The 21,020-nt window shown below is 36.8% G+C and overlaps 1 protein-coding gene and 1 long non-coding RNA gene across 2 annotated transcripts; one reads left to right on the plus strand and one right to left on the minus strand.

The window, feature by feature from the left end:
* The first annotated feature begins 537 nt into the window (after positions 1–537).
* On the plus strand, positions 538–11,360 carry LOC126974008 (eukaryotic translation initiation factor 3 subunit C). The gene is made up of 7 exons (XM_050821364.1): positions 538–702; positions 798–914; positions 1,002–1,419; positions 6,629–7,008; positions 7,603–8,886; positions 9,826–10,119; positions 10,547–11,360. The coding sequence occupies exons 2-7, from the start codon at positions 822–824 to the stop codon at positions 10,718–10,720; spliced, it is 2,643 nt and encodes an 880-aa protein (XP_050677321.1). The 5' UTR covers positions 538–702; positions 798–821; the 3' UTR covers positions 10,721–11,360.
* Positions 11,361–13,644: 2,284 nt separating this feature from the next.
* LOC126974024 (uncharacterized) lies at positions 13,645–19,437 on the minus strand. The gene is made up of 4 exons (XR_007731462.1): positions 19,329–19,437; positions 18,624–18,809; positions 14,248–14,357; positions 13,645–13,776 (listed from the first exon to the last, which is right to left on the minus strand). It is a non-coding gene; the product is annotated as an uncharacterized LOC126974024 (long non-coding RNA).
* Positions 19,438–21,020: the final 1,583 nt, after the last annotated feature.

Below are 21,020 nucleotides of genomic sequence, written 5' to 3' on the forward strand. Positions count from 1 at the left end.
TTAATTATTCTGTACCTGGATGTAACTCTACAGAGAAAGGAAACCTACAAAATAGCACAGTTCTCAAATAATACTTTGGAATTGGTACTAAAGTTTTACACAACAAGTTATACACAACGGAAAAAAAAAACATGTTTTGTCAGATTCATACATCTACAGAGCGTTTGTGTTTGTTTTGTAAAATACTTATTATCATTAACTTTGAGTAATGTTCGACAAAAAGAGCTGAAGGCGCAGAGTCGCGTAAAAAACGGCTACATATTCGAATCCCAAGTCTCTTGCCGCATGTGGTCTCTTTCTATTGCACTACTAGATGTATTTGACAAAAGAATGCGAAATTAGAAAATTTTCAATAAAATGTGTGCTCTTCAGGCTTCATAATCGCTGCGAGTGTAGTTTACTACAGCTTTTTACAATGGGGAATGAACTATCAATCATTGTTAGTTCTCTCTTGGCACAAAGAAAATGTACTTTCAACTTTCGCTGTGAATGGTTGTCAGTTGTCAATTATTATCTGTCTTTCAAGTTCCAAGTTTATCTTCAACTTCAATTTGATAGGTAATGGTAGCTTTTAGCTTCGTGGATTGTGTGTGACAGGGGTGTGATAAGAAATTTTCCATATTATTTCTAACAATTACAAGTTTTTTAATGAAAATCGTAATTCACTTAAGTTCACTGTTCTTAGCTATTTTTTAAATAAAGGTAGTATTGTCGAACTTATTTACAGTATATTTATAATGATAACCTCTCTTGCAACATATTTCTAGAATTACTTGACTTACACTAATTATTTACAGGTGTGTTTGTAGTTTTATTACAAAATGAGTCGATTTTTTGCTACTGGAACTGACTCTGAGTCGGAAACTTCATCAGAAGAAGAGCAAATTGTACGCGCACCGGCGCCTGTCTACACGGTACGTGTTTTAGTGTTATCCCACAGTACTTTACAAATTATCACTAACTCTTCCATTATTATTTCACTTACAAATATCGTTTTTTAGTTTAGTGATGATGAGGAGGAAACGAAGCGGGTCGTCCGCTCCTTAAAAGAGAAGAGATATGAAGAATTAGAGGGCATTATTCACTCTCTGAGGAACCACAAAAAGATTAAGGACTTTTCCTCAGCATTAGCTTCTTTTGAGGAACTACAAAAGGCATATTCACGTGCATTATCTGTAATCCAAAAAGAAGAGAATGGGGTTGCTCCTAGATTTTTTGTTAGGGCTCTTACTGAGCTAGATGATTGGGTAACTACTGCATGGAATGACCGTGATGCTAGGAAAGCTATGTCAAAAGGTAACAGCAAAGCTCTGACATCCATAAGACAAAAATTGAGGAAATATGCCAAGGACTTTGACATGGAAATCACCAAGTTTAGAGAAAATCCCGATCTACCCGATGATGACGATGAAAGAAAAGGTAAGTTAATAAAAATAAAGTTAATCTAAACATATCTGTTGCAATATCAGTTAATTTCTAGACAGATCATTTGTAATACAGTTATTTAAAAAACAATTTGGACATTTGAAAACCAAACACTGAGTAGGTTACATTTTAGTTTTTTTTTGTCTTTTGGTTTTACATTGAGGCATTGTTTTGAAAATTGTGGGGCAGTAGCACAATGAATTTTACATCAGGAAATATTGGCACCATAATTTTTGCTATGGGTTCAGTCAACAGGAATGTTGCCAGGGTTGGACTTAGTATCTCATCATACAAATTAGGAGGTATAAAATATTATGCTTGATAGAGCTAGAGTCTACGATTATAATGCTACTACTCTTAATATAAGGTAATGCACGTTTTTCAAGAAACGAAAATAATTCTAATGTAAAATGGGTAAACAAAATGCTACATTAGCGCTGGCATGGCTGCTAATGGATGGCTAAAATAGTGCTGGTTTTTTTTTAACTGGCTTTAGAACTCTAGCCTTATTTGGTTTGTAATTTATTATTCATGAAGCCATCTAGTCTGTCCCAGACCATCTTTTAGGTTTCATTTCACTGTGTTTTATTGACAATTACAAAATAAAATGCTAGATGAAGGTAGCTGTGGGACACTAAAAACTGTCAATAGATCTTTTTCGTTATTTTCTTGAAAACTGCATTACCTTGTAATAAGAGAAGTACTACTATATTCATGGAGCAAAGCTCTAACAACTACAATTTATAAAAATTGCTTAAGTTATGTTATGTAAGAACTATTACCGCATCACATGAGGCAAGCATAGAATGCCTCAGCAGCTCCCGGCGAGTACAAGAACCGATTTGTGGGCGTTTTCCATTTATAAATTAGGGACGGGAAGGGGGAACCTTCCCAATCCTTAAAAATGTCATAATTTGAGGTTAGGTTATAATTTTCTGAATTTAAATTTTTATTCTCTTTATTACAATTTCATCTTATTTTCTACATTTATATATGTAACATATTTATAAAAACAATATTACAAATATAAACATAAAAAATAGAGTCCTGCCGGTGTTGGTTCACGACAATTCCGCCTGTGGTTAGGCCGGCAGACTGAGGAACTTCCGCATGATGTGTGCCATTCCCAAAACAGCTGCTTCCTGTAACTGACCCTTTATCCAGTTATTAAGTGAGAGCCTCTTGAGATGATGGTCGAGGCTCTTTGCTATAAATTATTATTATTATTAATTATTTTCTTTTTAATTGACATATATTAAATTTTTAAACTGTAATTTATAATGATATTCTGGAACAGTGCATTACCTCGTAATAAGAGTGGTAGCATTATAATCGTGGACTACAGCTCTATCAACTACAATATTTTTTTCCTCTTCATTCGTGCTACGGTATACTACGCTTTAACCGCTTCATCTTGTAGCTCTGTGAATTTCACGTTCAGTGAATTTAGACTTGGACAAAATCATCTCATGATTTTGTGAAGACTTCAGTTACAGAAACTTATTATAATATCTTATGCTAATTGTTTGTCTCTGATTAAAAAAAATAATGTATCAGTAAATGAAAGGATCTTTCCTTTTGAAGATTTGCATATGGAAGTTAAGGAAAGTCAGAGCTGTGCTGAGAAAAATATTAGTCGCTATAAGATACCACACTACCTAAAAATGTGTGTACATGGCATTTTGATACTCAATGGCATCTTTAAAATTTTGTAATGTATGCTTCGTGTTATTTTAAATTGAAATTAATAAAATACAAAATACTAACTGATGATACGTGATCCGAGTGTCTTTTTTATATCTTGTTTTTTTTACAAAGTTTGCATTTATTTATAATAATAATATTGACACACTTTTTACACAATTTACCTTGTCAAATTAGGCATGTATAGCCTGTGTTATGGGTTGTAAGACAACAATATATTTAATATAATATACTTACTTAAACATACATAAATACATAATATAAACATCCATGACTCGGATTTATTATTATTATTTATTTATTTTAGACACCAATAGGTCCATATATAAATGTTAGTGAAACAGTCTTAACCTATGTTAGAAATTACTATAATAAATAACATTTATGTTAGAAAAAAACTTATTCTATATTAGTTGATATAATTAATAAACTTACAAACTAAACCAGACATACAGTGCCCTTTCAATGCGGTGTCTTGTGTGTCAGCTATCACCTTCAAAACAATATTGGGACTCCTCTCGAACCTATTTTTAACGGAGGCGATTCTTTTCCGTATGATTGCGGAGAAACCATCGACACGGTTCTCCACAAACATAACAGACGCGCTACAATACCGAGGCAGTCCCAACATTATCCTGAAGATGTTATTATATTGGACACGGAGAGCATTAATAGACTTGGGTATAGTCAACCCACAGACTGCACGTGTAAAAGCTCTGACAGAATGACTTGAATAGCGTGATCTTTACATCTTTTGTGAATCATGCAAATCTGCGAGGTAACATATTCCCTAACCGCCAACGCCCTCCGCGTTCTATGAATGTCACAATTATCCTTCACGTCTGCTGTAACCACATGACCCAGGTATGTGAACTTGTGCACCCTCACCAGCTCTATACCGTACAACGTCACTGGAGGTACATAGCTCGGAGAAATTCCGCCTGCCGCAAAGACCATCAGCATGCTTTTTTTACATTATATTTAAGTCCATGCTTTTCTGCATAGTCTTCACACACACGAAGCAAATCTGTATTGGTTTAATTATTATGAATTATTTATTTATGCAACCCAGCATTTTAGTTTCAATTATTAGCAAAGTTTAACAGAACGTGCATGTAAACGTCACACATTGTTCGAGACTCGAATACGCCTGCGATATCTAGTTTGAGCACAGCGGAGACAAATCTTTAATTTGCGATTGGTTGCTTGTTTTTGGGCAAATTGAAACATATTTTGTTGTTCTTCTGTATTTATGTATACAGGAATCTTATTAAGGATAGAATTATTATTGCTTTATTATAATACCAAATTTGGATTACCGGAGCTAGGTGCTGTAATAAGTTTCATGATAAGGTGCTTGAAGGAAGCCTAATGATAATAAACCAGTTTTGTTCTTTAATTTGACATTACATGTCACAATAGTCACCTGTTTATTGTTTCGTAAAATATTCAAGAGGTTTAATTATTTTATATACATACCTATAATATTTTAATTAATTAGTAATAGTATTATTAGTAAAATGTGTAAATTACGTCATTTGATGTTTTTTTTATTATGGAGGAAACTTATCTTCATCTGTTTTTGCTACTTTTGTAATGAAGAGATAGAGAAAAAATAAGCTGCTAATTTTTAAAGGTAGACCATTTATGTACATATGTATGTATATCAATACAAGCAACGCAATTCCATACTAAAGTTATACTTAACTTTGACAATCGTTATTTTATCACAATATATTATATAAACACTGTCCCCCTTATTCATAATGGTCCGCTAACTTTAAACAGCCGCTTAGGAGTGTTTTTTCTAATTCTGAGTTAGGTCATTAGAAGAAGACAGAGTGAGAATTAGCAATGCTTTAAGTTAGCAGACTATTATGAATAAGGGGGTGTAAATACACCTTTCCACTTCAACAACAATAATTGACGAAGATATAAAAAAAAATACGAGTATTTTTTTAATAAGACGTGTTTTTGGCCGTGTTGTATATTGTTATATACGACTAACGGCCATTTTCAATAACGTATCTCTAGTTTAGTCTAGACGGATACATTGCTATCACAGTTTAATGACAAGATCTTATCTATCCATAGTTATAGTCCGATGCTATCTGTCGATAGGTTATTGAAATGTAAGTGAGCGTAAAAGGATAGATTTGTCTATCTCTAGTAAGTTAAACTAAGGATACTGAAAACGGCCGTTATTGAATTCGCTCTTCATTAAGACAAGGATGGTGATAGAAGCGACACACTGTCATTTACTTAGCATTGGAAAATTAAAACTTATATTTTATGAATGTTTACATCCAACATTCCATACACTAAAACAACTAAAAAGAAAACATAATCAAGCCTAGTAATATAAATTCCAAAGATATTAGATGCGCATTTGACCACCAAAAAGCTTAAAAGAGAGGACAGAAATGACATGTGATGTGTCCTTATGGACGAAGATCCGCGCTAGACTTTAGGTCTACTCGCAAAATCGGCAACCTTTAATTCGGAACGATACGATAATAACACGAATATATCGCACCATATCGTTTATCGTAACAACATCGTAACCATAGACTAATATTTTGATTTTTTTACGATGTTAGAGTGAATGAATTATGCGCAAACTATGTATAATCTGTGCTATGTCGCTGCTAAGTGTCAGAAGTCAAAACATAGCTTAGGCGCTTAGAACCATGCCAGACTCTGCAGCACCATTTTGCATCATTTACACAAAATGTAAATATTCAAAAATTATGTAATGAATATAATATGACCATTTAAAATTGAAAAATATTACAAAACTTGTGGATTATAATGAAAAAAAAAGTAATTCAACCCTTCTCGTTGACTTCCTATTTCTCAAGCGGCCATTTTCACTACTTTCTACGCATAAACGATCAACAAAATGACTTAAATTACTTGGTAGTAAATAAATCGTGTTGAATAGTAAATCACATATAATTATTTTAATTTTATTTATTAAGTATGTATATTGTATAGCAAATATATCTATACAACTTGAAACGATAATAGCAACGACAGCCTAGTAGGTGTCGTTGAGATTATCGTAAAAGTGACGTTTGATTGTTTGTCGAATTCGAATATTCGTCTCTAACATTTTCAACTAAGAGTAGGGCTAGACCATAGTTTCTCAACCTTATTTTGCTCACCGCCCACTGAGAATATGTTTTTTTCTATAGTATTTTTGTGTATTTTTTTGCGTTTTTAGACTATATTTTTTAACCATCTGCGCCATCTCAATGCCCCTAATTTTCTTTGGGTCTTCTTCTGCCCCCCCGACAGTCTCAAACGCCCACAAGGGGGCGTTATCGCCCACGTTGAGAACCTATGGGCTAGACCGATAATATCGAAAAATGTTTCGTTCGTTCAATCATCGTTTCTACATTGAATACGATGTAACGATCGGGCACTGCTTTGTGTTTGTTACTTATCTCTCTTTTAAGTTTATCTCAGTTAAAATGGTAAAATTTTATTTCTTCAGATACATCTTCTTCGGACGAATCTGATGAGGAAGAAAAGGTAAAGGAGAAACCAAGAGCACGTCGTTCACCGGAACCTCCCCGCAGACCGCCGCCTCAGGATGACGAATCTTCAGACTCCATGGATTGGGGCTCCAGCTCGTCCGAATCCAGTTCAAGCTCTGATGATGAGATTCGTGGCGCAGCCACTCTTCGTGAGAAGTTCTTGAAGCGGACCACCGAGAGAGACGAAGATGAAGAAAGAGATAGACGTAGGGCGAGGAGAGAAAGGAAAGAAAGAGCCGGAAAAGTCAGCAAGAAAGATCAAGCTGATGATGGTGGAGAGTGGGAGACTGTACGTAAAGGGGCCGCCACCTCCGATAAGCCTAAGATGTTTGCTAAGGTAAAACTGAAAATTTACACAATTACTAGTTTATTCTGGTTTCCAGAATTTTCCGACCAACCCTTGGTGAGGTGTCGTAAGATTTTCCTCAACTCCCTCCCACTGCCCTAATGTCACGCGAGATTCTTCCAAATTTTTTTTTTGTTTTTTTTTTATGAAAATAAGAGACTAATAGGACCTTCAGCTGATGGTAATTGATACGCCCTACCTTTCATCGAGGTAGTATCAGCCCAGGACAGGAGAAACCCAAAAATAACTGAGCGGCACTACAATTGCGCTCGTCACCTTGAGACATAAGATGTTAAGTCTCACAAGTGTTAGTAAACGTGTTGGATTTTTATAATTTAATAACAGAGTGATTTTCCAACAACGAAACACTTTTCTTTTAAAGTTTACTCGAGGGCAGTGGGAGCGCAACAATAGCGTCTGAGCGGCCTATCAACCAATCGCGTTGCTCAGGTCTTGACGCATTCCGCCTGCGTTTCACCCCTCATCCCAAGTAGATCTAAAAATGTCTCCTACGCTATCTATCTTTCGTGAATCCTACTATACTAACCAAATATAATTTCATATTGATGATATAATATTCAACAGGACAGCGATATCGATGCCGCATTGGTTGTGAAAAAATTGGGCGAGATCAGCGCAGCGCGAGGTAGGAAACGTACCGATAGGAGAGCACAACTGGAATTGTTACATGAACTACGGACAGTTGCCCAACAGCACAACCTCGGCGATGCATTACAACTCAAATTACGAGCGGCCACTGTTGCAGCCCTCTTTGATTACAACCCAAAAGTCTCAGATGCCATGAAACCAGAATACTGGTCCAGACTTGTTGAGAATGTAGATGCTATGGTGACCATCCTCTTGGCACATACGGATATGGTGCTTAGTGAAAATATTACCGAAGAGAATGAACAACTTGTGACACCACCGTACCAAGTTCGCGGTTGTGTGCTCACTGCTCTCGAAAGATTAGATGATGAGTTCACAAAGCTTCTAAAGGAGTGTGACCCTCACTCTAATGAATATGTGGAGAGGCTGAAGGACGAAGTGAGAGTTTCCGCATTAATTGATAGAGTTTGTCAAGTCGTTGAACGTGATGGCTCACCGCAAGAGATATGCCGGGCGTATCTGCGGAAGATCGATCATCTATATTACAAGTTTGATCCACGCGCGGTGAAGAAAGATCTTCCCGCGGGAGAAGAGACATCCACAAAGAAGATGGAGAATCTCTGCAAGTACATATACGCTAATGATGATTCTGATCGTCTCCGTACACGAGCCATTCTTTCGCACATCTATCACCACGCGTTACACGACAATTGGTTCCAAGCCCGTGACCTGCTTCTCATGTCGCATCTACAAGAGAATGTGCAGCACTCCGATCCAAGCACGCAGATTTTGTACAATCGGACTATGGCCAACTTAGGGCTGTGTGCTTTCCGCCGTGGAAACGTAAAGGAGGCTCATGGTTGTCTGGCTGAGCTGATGATGACAGGAAAGCCTAAGGAACTTCTTGCTCAAGGGCTTCTTCCGCAGCGGCAGCATGAGCGTTCCAAGGAGCAGGAGAAGATTGAGAAGCAACGGCAAATGCCGTTCCATATGCACATAAATCTAGAATTGTTGGAGTGTGTGTATCTGGTGTCGGCGATGTTGATTGAGATCCCGTATATGGCTGCGCATGAGTTTGACGCCCGTCGTAGGATGATCAGTAAGACGTTCTACCAAAATCTGCGTGCGAGCGAACGTCAGGCGTTAGTGGGACCCCCAGAGTCTATGAGGGAACACGCAGTAGCCGCCGCGCGGGCCATGAGACGAGGTGACTGGCGCGCTTGTCTGAACTTTATTGTCAACGAGAAGATGAACGCAAAGGTATGTCTTTCTTTTACATTTAAGCGTATTTCTTATACTCTAAACGCGTTATAATTTTGCCAAAACAAAAGTGAATTGGTAGTTTTTGACAATGGTGTCATTATTGTAGTAAAATAACGAAAAACACTTTTGTCGTTTAGTGATGACGAAGAAGAACTGGAGTAGTCTGTGTTAATATTATCGTGTGTCATAAAATATTTATAAAGTTCGTTTAAACCAAAATCGCACGGTTCGTTCATTAGCAGTCCCCTCTTCAAAGGCAACATTGATATTGCGTGCTGTTTCTGCGGCGTTAGTTCCGCGTCAGTATTCAAAAATCACTCGAACTTTCGAAGTATCCATCCTTCTTGTCTTAGCTGAATAAAAAAAAGAACTGAAACTCGATAATCGAATGTTGCACATTTTTTAAAAGAATTACATAGGTGCCATGTGAATAGTTTCACTCAAAAATCTCCAACCATTAAGGTTCTATGTCAATTCGAAGTACCTACAATAAAACGCCAATATCATACTTTAACTCCTATTATTTGCAATATCAACTGTTCGTTTATTTATTTTATGGAATAGGAGGACAAACGAGCGTACGAGTTCCCCGATGTTAGGTGATCACCGCCGCCCACATTCTCTTGCAACACCAAAGGAATTACAAGTGCGTTACTAGCTTTTAAGGAAAGTGTACGCGTTTTTTTTTGAAGGTACCCATGTCGTATCGTCTCGGAAACACCGCACAAGGAAGCTCATTTCACAGCTTTGTTGTACGTGGAATAAAGTTCCTAGAAAACCGCACTGTGGAGGACCGCCATACATCCAGATAGTGCGGATAATATCCTAATTTGATTTCCGCTACGCAGACAAGTACGCCGTGTTTCGATGGAGCGTTGTACCTAACACACAAAACACTGGAGCATTTTATTGTATACTGTATATTATTTTCAATAGGTTTGGGATTTGATGGTCGGCGCTGAAAATGTTCGCGCTATGCTGGGCCGTTTGATCCGTGAAGAGTCTCTGCGCACGTATTTGTTTACGTACGCTCACGTGTACGCATCACTATCGCTTCGCTCGCTGGCGGACATGTTCGAGCTGCCTCGCCAGCGCGTGCACTCTCTGGTCTCCAAGATGATCATCAACGAGGAGTTGCTGGCTTCGCTGGATGACCCCAGCGAGTGTGCTATACTGCATCGGTCTGAACCCACCAGAATGCAAGCACTGGCTCTGCAGCTTGCTGATAAGGTATACTTAATATATACTTCTATAATAATACTAATTATATAAATAGGAATGTTAGTACTAATTTAACTCAAATTTTAATGCTTTCAAATCATTCACCAGCACAATGGTATATTAATGATAGTAAAGAGTAAGGAGCTAAGAACGTCACGCGATTAATGTAGAACTCCTTATTTAAAGATCTAGTGTTATATTACTATTTCACTATTATTAATTCTTAAAATACAGCTTTTTAAATTTTTTTTTAATTTTTGTTTGATTCAATTCAATTCAGTTCTGTTTAATACTCTTATATTATGTTCTCTGCTTACGTTTCTGTATTCATTTACTTTTGTTTGATAAGCAACACAGCATTGCATATTTATAAAAATAGCAATATTTTGTGTTATTAAAACATGTTTTCACTTACTACCATAATTAAATATTTTAGGTGGGCAACCTTGTGGATTCAAACGAGCGAATCTTCGAGAAGCAAGGCTCGTTCTTCCAGCGGGGCGGCGCCCCCAGGGGCGAAGGGCGACAGAGGGGGGAGCGCCCCCGCGACGGGTGGGCCCGCCGGCAGCGCAACCGCCGCAGGGACGAAGACCGCGCCCACGAAGAATGAAAACTGTTTCCTTGAGCGGACACGTTCCCCCTCTAAACATTCACCTACCACATTTTGTCAATTCCGAGGAAAAGTGTCCGCTCAATGTTCCAATTTCTGTCACACATGACATAAAGACAGAAATTCTTAATATTGTCACCCAGTTGAAATCATTTTCCATAGTTTTTTTATATCATGAATACATCATTGAATGGAGAGCATTTTTAGATGCTGTGCTCTTAAATGTTTCCATTTTCGATTGATGGCGCCCTTCCGAGTAGAATTATTGTATTAATTATTGGGTGCTATTTATAGATTTCAGTGTTGCCTTAATCAAAACCTATTTAACACCGTCCCTCCTAACATATAATGAGAATTACTGCTGAAAAACTGTCAATATCAATTTTATGACAATGACATAAAATAGACCATCTATTGTTCTTATACACATTCACTGTCATTCTCAGAAAGTGAAACAATGAATATAATTGTATAATTAAGCACTGCTGCATAAAAAATGATAGCAACTATTATTGTACAGTTTTTCTATTCGGAAGGGCGCCACAATAATGTTCTTGAATGGTTTAAAATTCGTTTGTATCTGCTATTACAGACAGTAAATAGTTCATCATAATTATTTCAATAAAACATTTGTCACACATTGAAGGTTTTATTTAAGACACACATTGAAAAAACAATAATTAAATCGACCTCGCAGATTTAAACGGGATAACACTCTAAGAGGCAACTAGTAAATGCAAAAATTCAAAATTAGGAACATAATTCAACGATTAGATTGCCATAGAAACTAATCTGCACAGGAGCTACTGTTGCATACGGAATTGGATCACAATAATAGCGTAAGATGCCACGGTGCTGGCAGTCTGAAAAAGAAAAACGATCATCCCACAAGTATGGAAAGAACACACATAAGAAATGCAATGATAAGGCTGGATTTAGTGCTCGACCGACGGTCAGCGCTGACGTCGCGCTCGTTCGAGAGTAGCGCTGAGAGATGTGAAAAATTGCTAAGAAAAATGAATCCATTTGTATTTTGTAACCTCTTTAATATGTGCCTACTACTTACGCAAACGATTATGGAATAAAAGACGGAGACGATATCAAGTTCACCCAATTATAATAGTGCTCCCAATTGTACCGTACCGTAAAACCGCTAATATAAGTCAAGTTCGTAGGTAGTGTGGGACATAAATAATTCCTTCAAGATCTGGGTTTTGTTTTCTGTCTGTAATATTCCCACCTGTCATAAGTTATTTCCTATCGGTTGAACAAGGAAGAGAAGATATCATGATGTCATCGTAGCTCATGTCTCAAATAAGGACATACGTGTGCGCCGATCGACCACAAGAGGTCTTCATTGTCTACCAATGAACAAACTATCGACTGGAGACCGAGGCTGTGAACGACGAGATTTTCTAAGAATATCGCTATTCCAATAATCACCCCCATAATGCCTCGCCGTACAACTGATCACCCTTACCCTTCCACTTGCAGGCTTTACCAGTGGGAGGCAGGAGGTCGGAGTGCCGGCTAGATTATGGGTACCACAACGGCGCCTATTTCTGCCGTGAAGCAGTGTGTATGTGTACAGAATTACTGTGTTTCGGTCTGAAGGGCGCCGGCCGTAGCTAGTGACTGGACAAATGAGACTTGACATCTTATGTCTCAAGGTGATGAGCGCAGTTGTAGTGCCGCTCAGAATTGTTGGGTTTTTTTTAATAATCTTGAGCGGCCCTGCATTGAAGTGGGCATGGCGTATCAATTACTATCAGCTAAACGTCCTGCTCGTCTCGTCCCTGATTTTCATTTAAAAAAGGTTTGATCGTAGCATCGAGATTCGAGAATCTTGCCTCAAATATTGACGCAGAGAAATCCGAAAAAACAATATTATTTATGTATTTTCATGGAATAAGTAGAGTGGTGAATGGTGGTCTGGTGAACCGAGGTTGTCTCACTGCTAGTTTCGCCATCAATGTTCGTAGTTCAATACACTAGACATCTGTTGGTACATACAAGCTTTATAGCTTGACCTAATGGTGAGACAGTTGTATTCAACTACACCATAAAGTGACTACCACTCCTACTTCACTTTTCTATTGGTAGGTTTGACCTTGAGTCATGAGCGTCTCCTCCAGCGTCAGTTCCAAGATGCAACTTATCAATTTTTTATTTTTAAAGTATAATGAGAAAACAATTAAAATTCAAACAATTCAATGTTGTGCAAATCTAGAATCTCATGTCATGTGAAAAGCTTCACTCTAAGATCTCGCACAAAAGAGATATTAATTTAACCCGAACATATTATTTTGTGACTCCATGTATTTTTTACACTGAAGTGTCATGCAAATTTTTCGTTGCTGAAGTTCATAATTTGTACATGCTTTATTGAAGATCATGTACCCAGCGTGCGATACAATCGTCGGCCATGCTTGCTTGCAAGAATGAGGAATTCCAGAGGAATGTTAGGAGCGCTACCAACATTTTGAGAGGGTGTACCCACCATGCGACTCGCCTGATGGTGAGTTAAGTATTTAGGTGTTGAGGTAGGTACTCACCTCGCATGCTCTCTTGTAACACAAGAGGAAAGTTATGAGCTTTCGGTTTTTTGAAGATATCCTGGACATGTTGTGGGTAACTCACTCCCACGTCGTAATAATCAGTAAGGAACCTGGAAGGAATGCTGAAGGAAGTTCACTCCACAACTTGGTTCCTCGCTGCGCAAAGTTTCTTCAATATCGATGTGTACGAACACCACACAGTAAGTTAATTGTGAGAATGATGTTTTACTTTGTGGCCTGTGGTGTTCTCTGCTTTGCGGCGATACAAGAATACACAGTTTTATTACGAACACAGGCGTTATAAATTTGATTATAATTAAAAGAACTCACAGTAAACAGTACGCTCCTTTGAAAAGTAAATATGCCAAGTGGAGTAAATTTTGGCGCCACAATTTGAATTACTTGAAGATATTCATAAATGTCATCCGTCATTTGTATGTCCCCAATGGACGTTGTTCGTAATGCAAGCTTAGTTATAAGGATTTTTGTTTCCGATAACTGCAATTATTATTTTGATCATTTACGATCCCGTTTGTGGAGAAGGTACTCAAGGTTTGTCTTGGGCGAATTCTGCGCCTCCATTTTCCACGTTAATGACATAATGTATTTCCTTGCCTTCTACTATCAACATTGCTTTCTTATTAGGTATTGATAATCTTGACCTCATCCCAAATTTGTTGATATAGTTTGGCGGTAGATTTTTACTATCAACCGCTCGAATTCAAAAACAAGAGATCAGTAACGATAACAGAATAATTTTCCGAAACGACAATTTGTCACTATTATTTTCGCATAGCCCTTCATTAAAAAATCGCCACCCTTATCCTCAATCCTTGATCGTGCGATTGAAGTATAGTTAAAGTACGGTATTTGTATGGGAAGTTATATAATGTGGATACATTAGGAGACTCTTCTCTTTTAACATTCGCCCCAAGACAAAGCACCTTTATCAGAGAAATAAACTCATACCTGTTGATATGTTCTGTGGCACGGTTCAATAAGTAAGACAACTCTGGAGAAATGAAATACAATCCAACACATTTGAACAGTGTACCGCATTTGATTGACAGCAGGGTCACCTTTAAAAATGAATTATAAATTTAACTATAACATGAAACAACAGGGCATGAATATATCCACGCCAAGTGCCAAACTCTAGAATGGTGATTGTTCACAGATCACAGCCAAACACAACAGCAACACTTTAAATGTGTCACTCATAGCAGCAGCTGACTGCAGCAAAATGCAGGCGTATTGAACTTAAGTTGCGGAGCTGGACAAAAACGATCCAAAAAAGATCCAAACGTAGGTAATTGCACCTACCGAGATTCGAACCCGGGACATCTAGCTTAGTAGTCAGGGTGGTTAGGTAGGTCAGGTGGTCTTAGAGGTTAGTGAACCATTCGGCTATATGGGTCGTCAATAAAATAATTGCACATTGTCAAAATCGGCGAGCAGCTGTCGTGTCACCCGTCTGAAGCAAGCAAGATCTGGGCAAAAAGAGTTCGAGAGAAAAAACCTCTTGTCGAAAGCTTGTTCACTAAAGCCGGCCGTTCTCCATGGCTGGGCAGGGAGAATGACTCCGTAGCCTATACGGCAATGAAGAAGGCTATGAAGATGTATGTTTACCTCAAACTTGACATGCAGTAGATACCTATCTAGCTAAGTAGGTACCTACTTAGGTAGCTATTTAAAAAGCCTGATATAGAGTGCCAAAAAAAACTTTCTCACATTGATCCTTTTTTCAACTTATCGCAGATAACACAAAATAAACTCGATTTACTGTATAATATTACAAACTACATAATATATAGGTATATATGTAAACGTAATTTGCGATAATTATAACCCCCATATGCATGATGCCATTAGGTACTGAGTTATCTGGATTTTACGCTTGTTTCAAAATAAATATAAAATGCAACTCAACAATTATTTAAAAAAATATATCGATACAAATGTCAAATGTTCTTCTGAATTATTATAAAAACGATTAAACATTGAATAGTTGTCAATATTAAAACAAAAATTTATGGCCCAAATTTAAAAATGCGAGACGGAAAACGGTATTATTTCAAATTCTTTTATTTTTTATTTTTAACTAAAATGCTTTGGTATTAAAAAACGTCATGAAACTTGACTTGCAGATAACTTTAAAAACATGACCGCTTTATTAGCTCTCCTATTAACAATTAGACAATTATATTTCAAAGAAACTGAAAAAAAAAGTGATCACAAAGGAAGCAGGCGGTAATTAGTATTCGAAGTAAACTTAAGGTCGTTCTTCCAAATTTCCATAAAATAATTAAAAACAATAAATTGCAAATTGCCCAGTGCAAGTAAAACAAAACATACAAACTTAAAAACAACGGGTTGCACTCCGACAGTTCCGGCAGAAGTGAAAACATTAACATTAGCGTTGTGCATTTTTGAATATTTTGGAATGGTTAGGGAATAATTTCTTTATTTATCAGTATATAAGTACTAGTATTTATGTGGTTAGATACAATATTCATTTATTGCGCTATCGTACAAAAAATGGCAATTTATATTACATAAAAAAATTAACATTTCAGAACTATTATAATTATTTTACATCAAAAAGTTTATCTCTCAGAAAAACCAAGTTTCATCCATAACTTTAACAAATTGTCTTACGAATTTTCGATCAGGTCACGTGTCCTGACGCGATTTTAAGAAAGAAGTTTATGATTTTAAGTAAGAAAATTGCTCAACGCCGCTAAAGAAGTTTTCACTTCAAAAAAGTTTGTGATCTTTGTTTTGAGTTCCTCCGCGGATGACACAGGCGAGAACAGGAATTTCATGTGTCCATGTGACTCCAGACATAGAAATGAACCGGCGTCCTACTCGCCCTATCCAATAATTAGGAAAATGGCTTTTGAGCATTGTCTGTCATTTAATGATTGGGCAACAGCTGGCATTCATAGGAGCAGACAAAGGCTATATGAACTATATAGTGAGAGATCATTGTATAATCATGATGCATCTTTTCTCGAGTATGTTAAAAAATACTCTAAATTATTTAAAAGTGTTTCTATTGCAAAGTCTATGCATATCAGAAAAATAATTAAAAATGCACCAAATAAATTAAAAAGGAGACTAGGAATGTTATTAACTGGGAATCTGGAAGATTGAAAGATCGCAACATTGAATACAATATATCAATAAACAATACAATAATTCAATCTCAACAGGAAGTTGCTACTGTTTCTATCACAAACACTCTTGTCTCTTCCACCAGTGTTGCTGAGTCACTTCTGAAAGATGTTATAGAATGTCAACAAAGTTTCAATTTTAGTTTTGTTAGCCCTGGAGAAATAATTAAAACTTAAATCTCTAGACATGAAAAATCTGCCGATATATGGGGCATTTCTGTTAAAATAATAAGTTCAATAATTGATGTCATAGCACCATATCTTGCAATAGTCTTTAATAATTGTATTAATCATGGCGTGTTTCCTGACCTTCTGAAACATAATAAAATTACACCTATATTTAAGTCGGGATGCTCTTTTGACCCGAATAACTATAGTCCTGTGTCGGTTTTGCCGACCCTTAGTAAAATTTTTGAAAAAATTATTTTAAGCCAAATGCTTACTTTAACTCTCATAAGTTACTTCATTTGAAACATTTTGGCTTTGCTAGAGGACGTTCAACAACGGATGCAGGTGTTGAGCTTATCAAGAATATTTTTGATGCCTGGGAGGAATCGCAGAATGCACTTGGCATCTTCTATGATTTATCTAAGGCTTTTGATTGTGTTCAACATTCAACGCTGGTCAGGAAGCTATGTCACTGTGGCATAAAAGGAACTGCGCTCGATCTTCTGATTTTATATCTAAACAATACAATTCAGAAGGTCGACGTGAATGGCACCTGGGACTCCTCTCAGTATGGGGGTACCACAAGGGTCTATTCTCGGACCGTTCCTCTTCCTTATCTATATAAATGATCTCCCTAATCTTATAGAGAAAAAACATAAGTTAGTATTGTTTGCGGACGACACTTCACTGATTTTCAAAGTGAAAAGAAACCGAGCTATGTATGACGAAGTGAACGATATTCTATCTGACATCGTGTACTGGTTGAGCGCTAATAACCTTTTGTTAAATAGCAAGAAAACGAAATATATAAAATTTACCGTACCAAATGTTAAAAATGTTGAAGCAAGTGTTTTGTTAAACGGAAAGGTGATAAAACCGGTAGAATCTGCTAAATTTCTTGGCATTACTCTGGATTCCAAATTACAATGGATTCCCCATATTGAAGTATTGGCGAACAGACTTAGTTCTGCAGCATGCGGTTAAAAGGATAAGACAATTAACTAACATAGATACGGTGCGACTTATATACTTTACTTACTTCCATATTATGTCCTATGGTATATTACTGTGGGGCGGCGCTACCGATATTAATACAATATTTGTGCTGCAGAAGAGGGCTATTCATTTTGGAATGGGTGGTAGTTTTTGACTTTCAATAAGTGATATCACATCTTATTTTGAATAAAAATATTTGAATTTGAGCCATCACCTAAGATTGACACTAAAATGTGCAGGACATCCGTCTTGCTCGTATATCAAGTTTTGCTTGTAGCCAAAGACATGCCTTCGAGGAGCTAAACTAAACTTAGAAATCGCAAATAATAAATAATCTATTGCATAAACGCTCTTTATAATGCTCTGTATAATCGCCAGCTCTTGAATTAACAGAGGGTCACCAGAAGTTCAAGGTACAGAACCTCGACAGGGTTTCGCCATGGTTGATTGACTGACGATCTTCTGATAAAGGTACCTAACACATAGTTGGGCAGCGGCATTCAATAATGATTGATAATAATCTCAATAGTTTATTGCTGTCACAACGAGCATTATTTTTACTACTAAAGAAAATAATATGAAAGTGAGAGCGAAACATGTTTTATCGATAACTTTTAAAAATACTAGAATATCGATATTTAGTGTCGTTTCTTCATCTGTGTACGAATATCATAGCAGATTAAACCCCGATCCTAAAGTTCCATAACGGCAACGGCAGGTCTGAGTTTCCACTATAATAAATAATAATCATCAATTCATAATATCCCGGTGTCATTTTCGGCTATTTCCTCCAATACACTTGGCTTCTGTGAGCGGCCTTATTCGTTTAAGCCGTTTTAACCTTCCGAAATCAGCAAGTGCCAAGCACTGTTTGAATTGTCCCACCACTGTTAAAATCAAAAATTACAAGAAAGCTAAAGAGAGACAGATATAGGTATAAGATAAATCAATAGAAAAATGATACTTATCTGAAAAAAATTAAAAAAATTGAGTTTGGTACATTACCAGGTGCAAATGTTCCGCCGATGTTATAAGAAGTTATAAATAATGAAGTAATAAGTGTCGTAAATAACATGAATGCAATCAACCCATTGTTGTTAATTTCTTGGATGAACAAATGGCTTGTCGTTATATATAATTTAAAGTCTTCACGAATATGGCCCTTGCTTGATATGGTTTTCAAATTTTGATCTGGAAAATTTGTAATAGATGTCTGTTTTAAGCAAATAACACAACCCATATTTTTACGTACTATTTTCTTTACAAAATCCTTCGTAATTATTTTTATTCTTTAGAAGATTGCAAAAAATAGTAGAACCTAGGATAGTAATTTTTTTGACAATAGGATCGACGGAAATGATTGTACGGTTTACCTGATATCCCAAACTTTCTTGTATCAGTGGTAGAAACACTTCAACGTTGTACGCTTTTTTGGAGATACCGAATACCGCGTAAAGTTCATTCGATAGTTTATTTGTGCCTGGAAAAAACTTGCAGGAAAACCCCACCCACAAGACAACCCCATATACAGACGGTATGGATGATAATAATGTTGAATTAAGCGGCAGTAATCATATCAAGCAGCTCTTCGGAGTACTCCCCAAATGCAATTGACAACACACAATGAAGTCAATCAAATGGCAATTGATCAAGTCGTTCACATATATATATCAACCTAATTGAAAAAAGACACAAAAATACGAATATTACCTGTGGCTTGTTTTAATTGCCTGTTTATAGTTTTATAAAGTGAGCCAATTTTAAACCACCAAAATACAACCCTTGCCTGAAGTACAAAATTGATAATGTATTCTGCGTAGAATATACCATGAATGCTTACTGCAAAACCTGAAAATTTTATAAAGATATTTATAAAGATATTAACAAAATATGATTATTGCGTATGTAACATTTATTCAAACAAAACAAATCTTATATTTGCAATACTATGATTACATAAAATTAAAACTATCATTACATTATAATATATACATATACTGACTTACTTTAACACATATATTATATACTTGTGCAAGTCGATACTATATTTAAATATTTTTAATCAAAAGACTAAAGATCACTTATTAAACGTCAAAACCATCCATTCGAAAATTTATTAAATTTATTCTGAAACACATATCCATATTCATCTTTTTAATGTTTGCAGTTTTCACCTACCAGGTTTTGTACCCAGGAGCTGGTTTAATCTGTTTCAATCAAATTTAATAAATGTACTTTCTCTAATGATTTATTTTTCTAGTATATGGTTCATTAGTTGGTCAACAATAGCTGTACCTTGTTCAGAGTTAAAGGATGTTGTTAGTAGCAATAATTGCAACACTAGAGGAACCAACAACGTTGCTGCCTGGCTCTAGATTTTTTTATGATAATAAGGGACGAAGTGAGCAGGACGTTCAGCTGATGGTAATAGATACGTCCTGCACATAACAATGCAGTGCCGCTCGGGATTCTTGAAAAACCCAAAAATTCTGAGCGGCATTACAATTGCGCTTGTCACCTTGAGGCATAAAAGGCATTTATTTTCTCAAAATTGATTCCTTTGAATTCCTGATTGAAGTGTATACATTTACTCTTAAAGCTATTATGTATGTTATGAAGCCTACTAGAATTAGTTACAAGCAATCCCTTATTTCTAGTGTTATAATAATTAAAATCACTATTAAGAGTTAGATAAGATGATAAGTCTCATTAAATTCATTCCGAAACGCCCTTCAGACCGAAACACAATAATGCTTATACATAACTGCTTCACGACAGAAAAAGGTGCCGTTCTGGTACCCATAAATTCTGCATTCTGTGCAAAGTAGCCTCTCACTGGTGGAATATGTAGATCTTTTCATTATCTAGCTGTTCGTGTCGAAGAGTTCCATAAGAGCCGCACTGCCACGGCAATGCGCCTAACCGCCACGCATTGTTAGAACCAAAGACTTGCACTATACTTGCGTATAAACAAATAAAGCATGCGATAGAAATGTAGATAGATAAGGGCTATATTTCACCGGGACATCAGCTAGCCAGATGCCAGCAGCGAGGGTCCTTAAGCTACCAATATAGACACCAGAGTCATGTTGCTTCCGAGCCGGTCGCGCCATCAAATTGGTTGCGCAACCAAATGGGCACCGAATACTAGAGCAGTATACATTTTGTTGGTAGCGGCGACTGGTTGCGCCACCAGCAAGATAGAAAAGGAAAATGAATCTAATGTTAATCATCATCAGCCGGAAGACATCCACTGCTGGACAAAGGCCTCCCCCAAAGATTTCCACTATGATCGGTCCTGCGCTGCACTCATCCAACGTAGTCACCGTTCATCTTGTGGGGGCCTACCAACATTGCGTCTTCCGGTACGTGGTCGCCATTCGAGGACTTTACTTCCCCAAC

The sequence above is a fragment of the Leptidea sinapis genome, chromosome 31 (genome assembly GCF_905404315.1).
Source record: "Leptidea sinapis chromosome 31, ilLepSina1.1, whole genome shotgun sequence".
Taxonomy (NCBI): Eukaryota; Metazoa; Arthropoda; class Insecta; order Lepidoptera; family Pieridae; genus Leptidea; species Leptidea sinapis.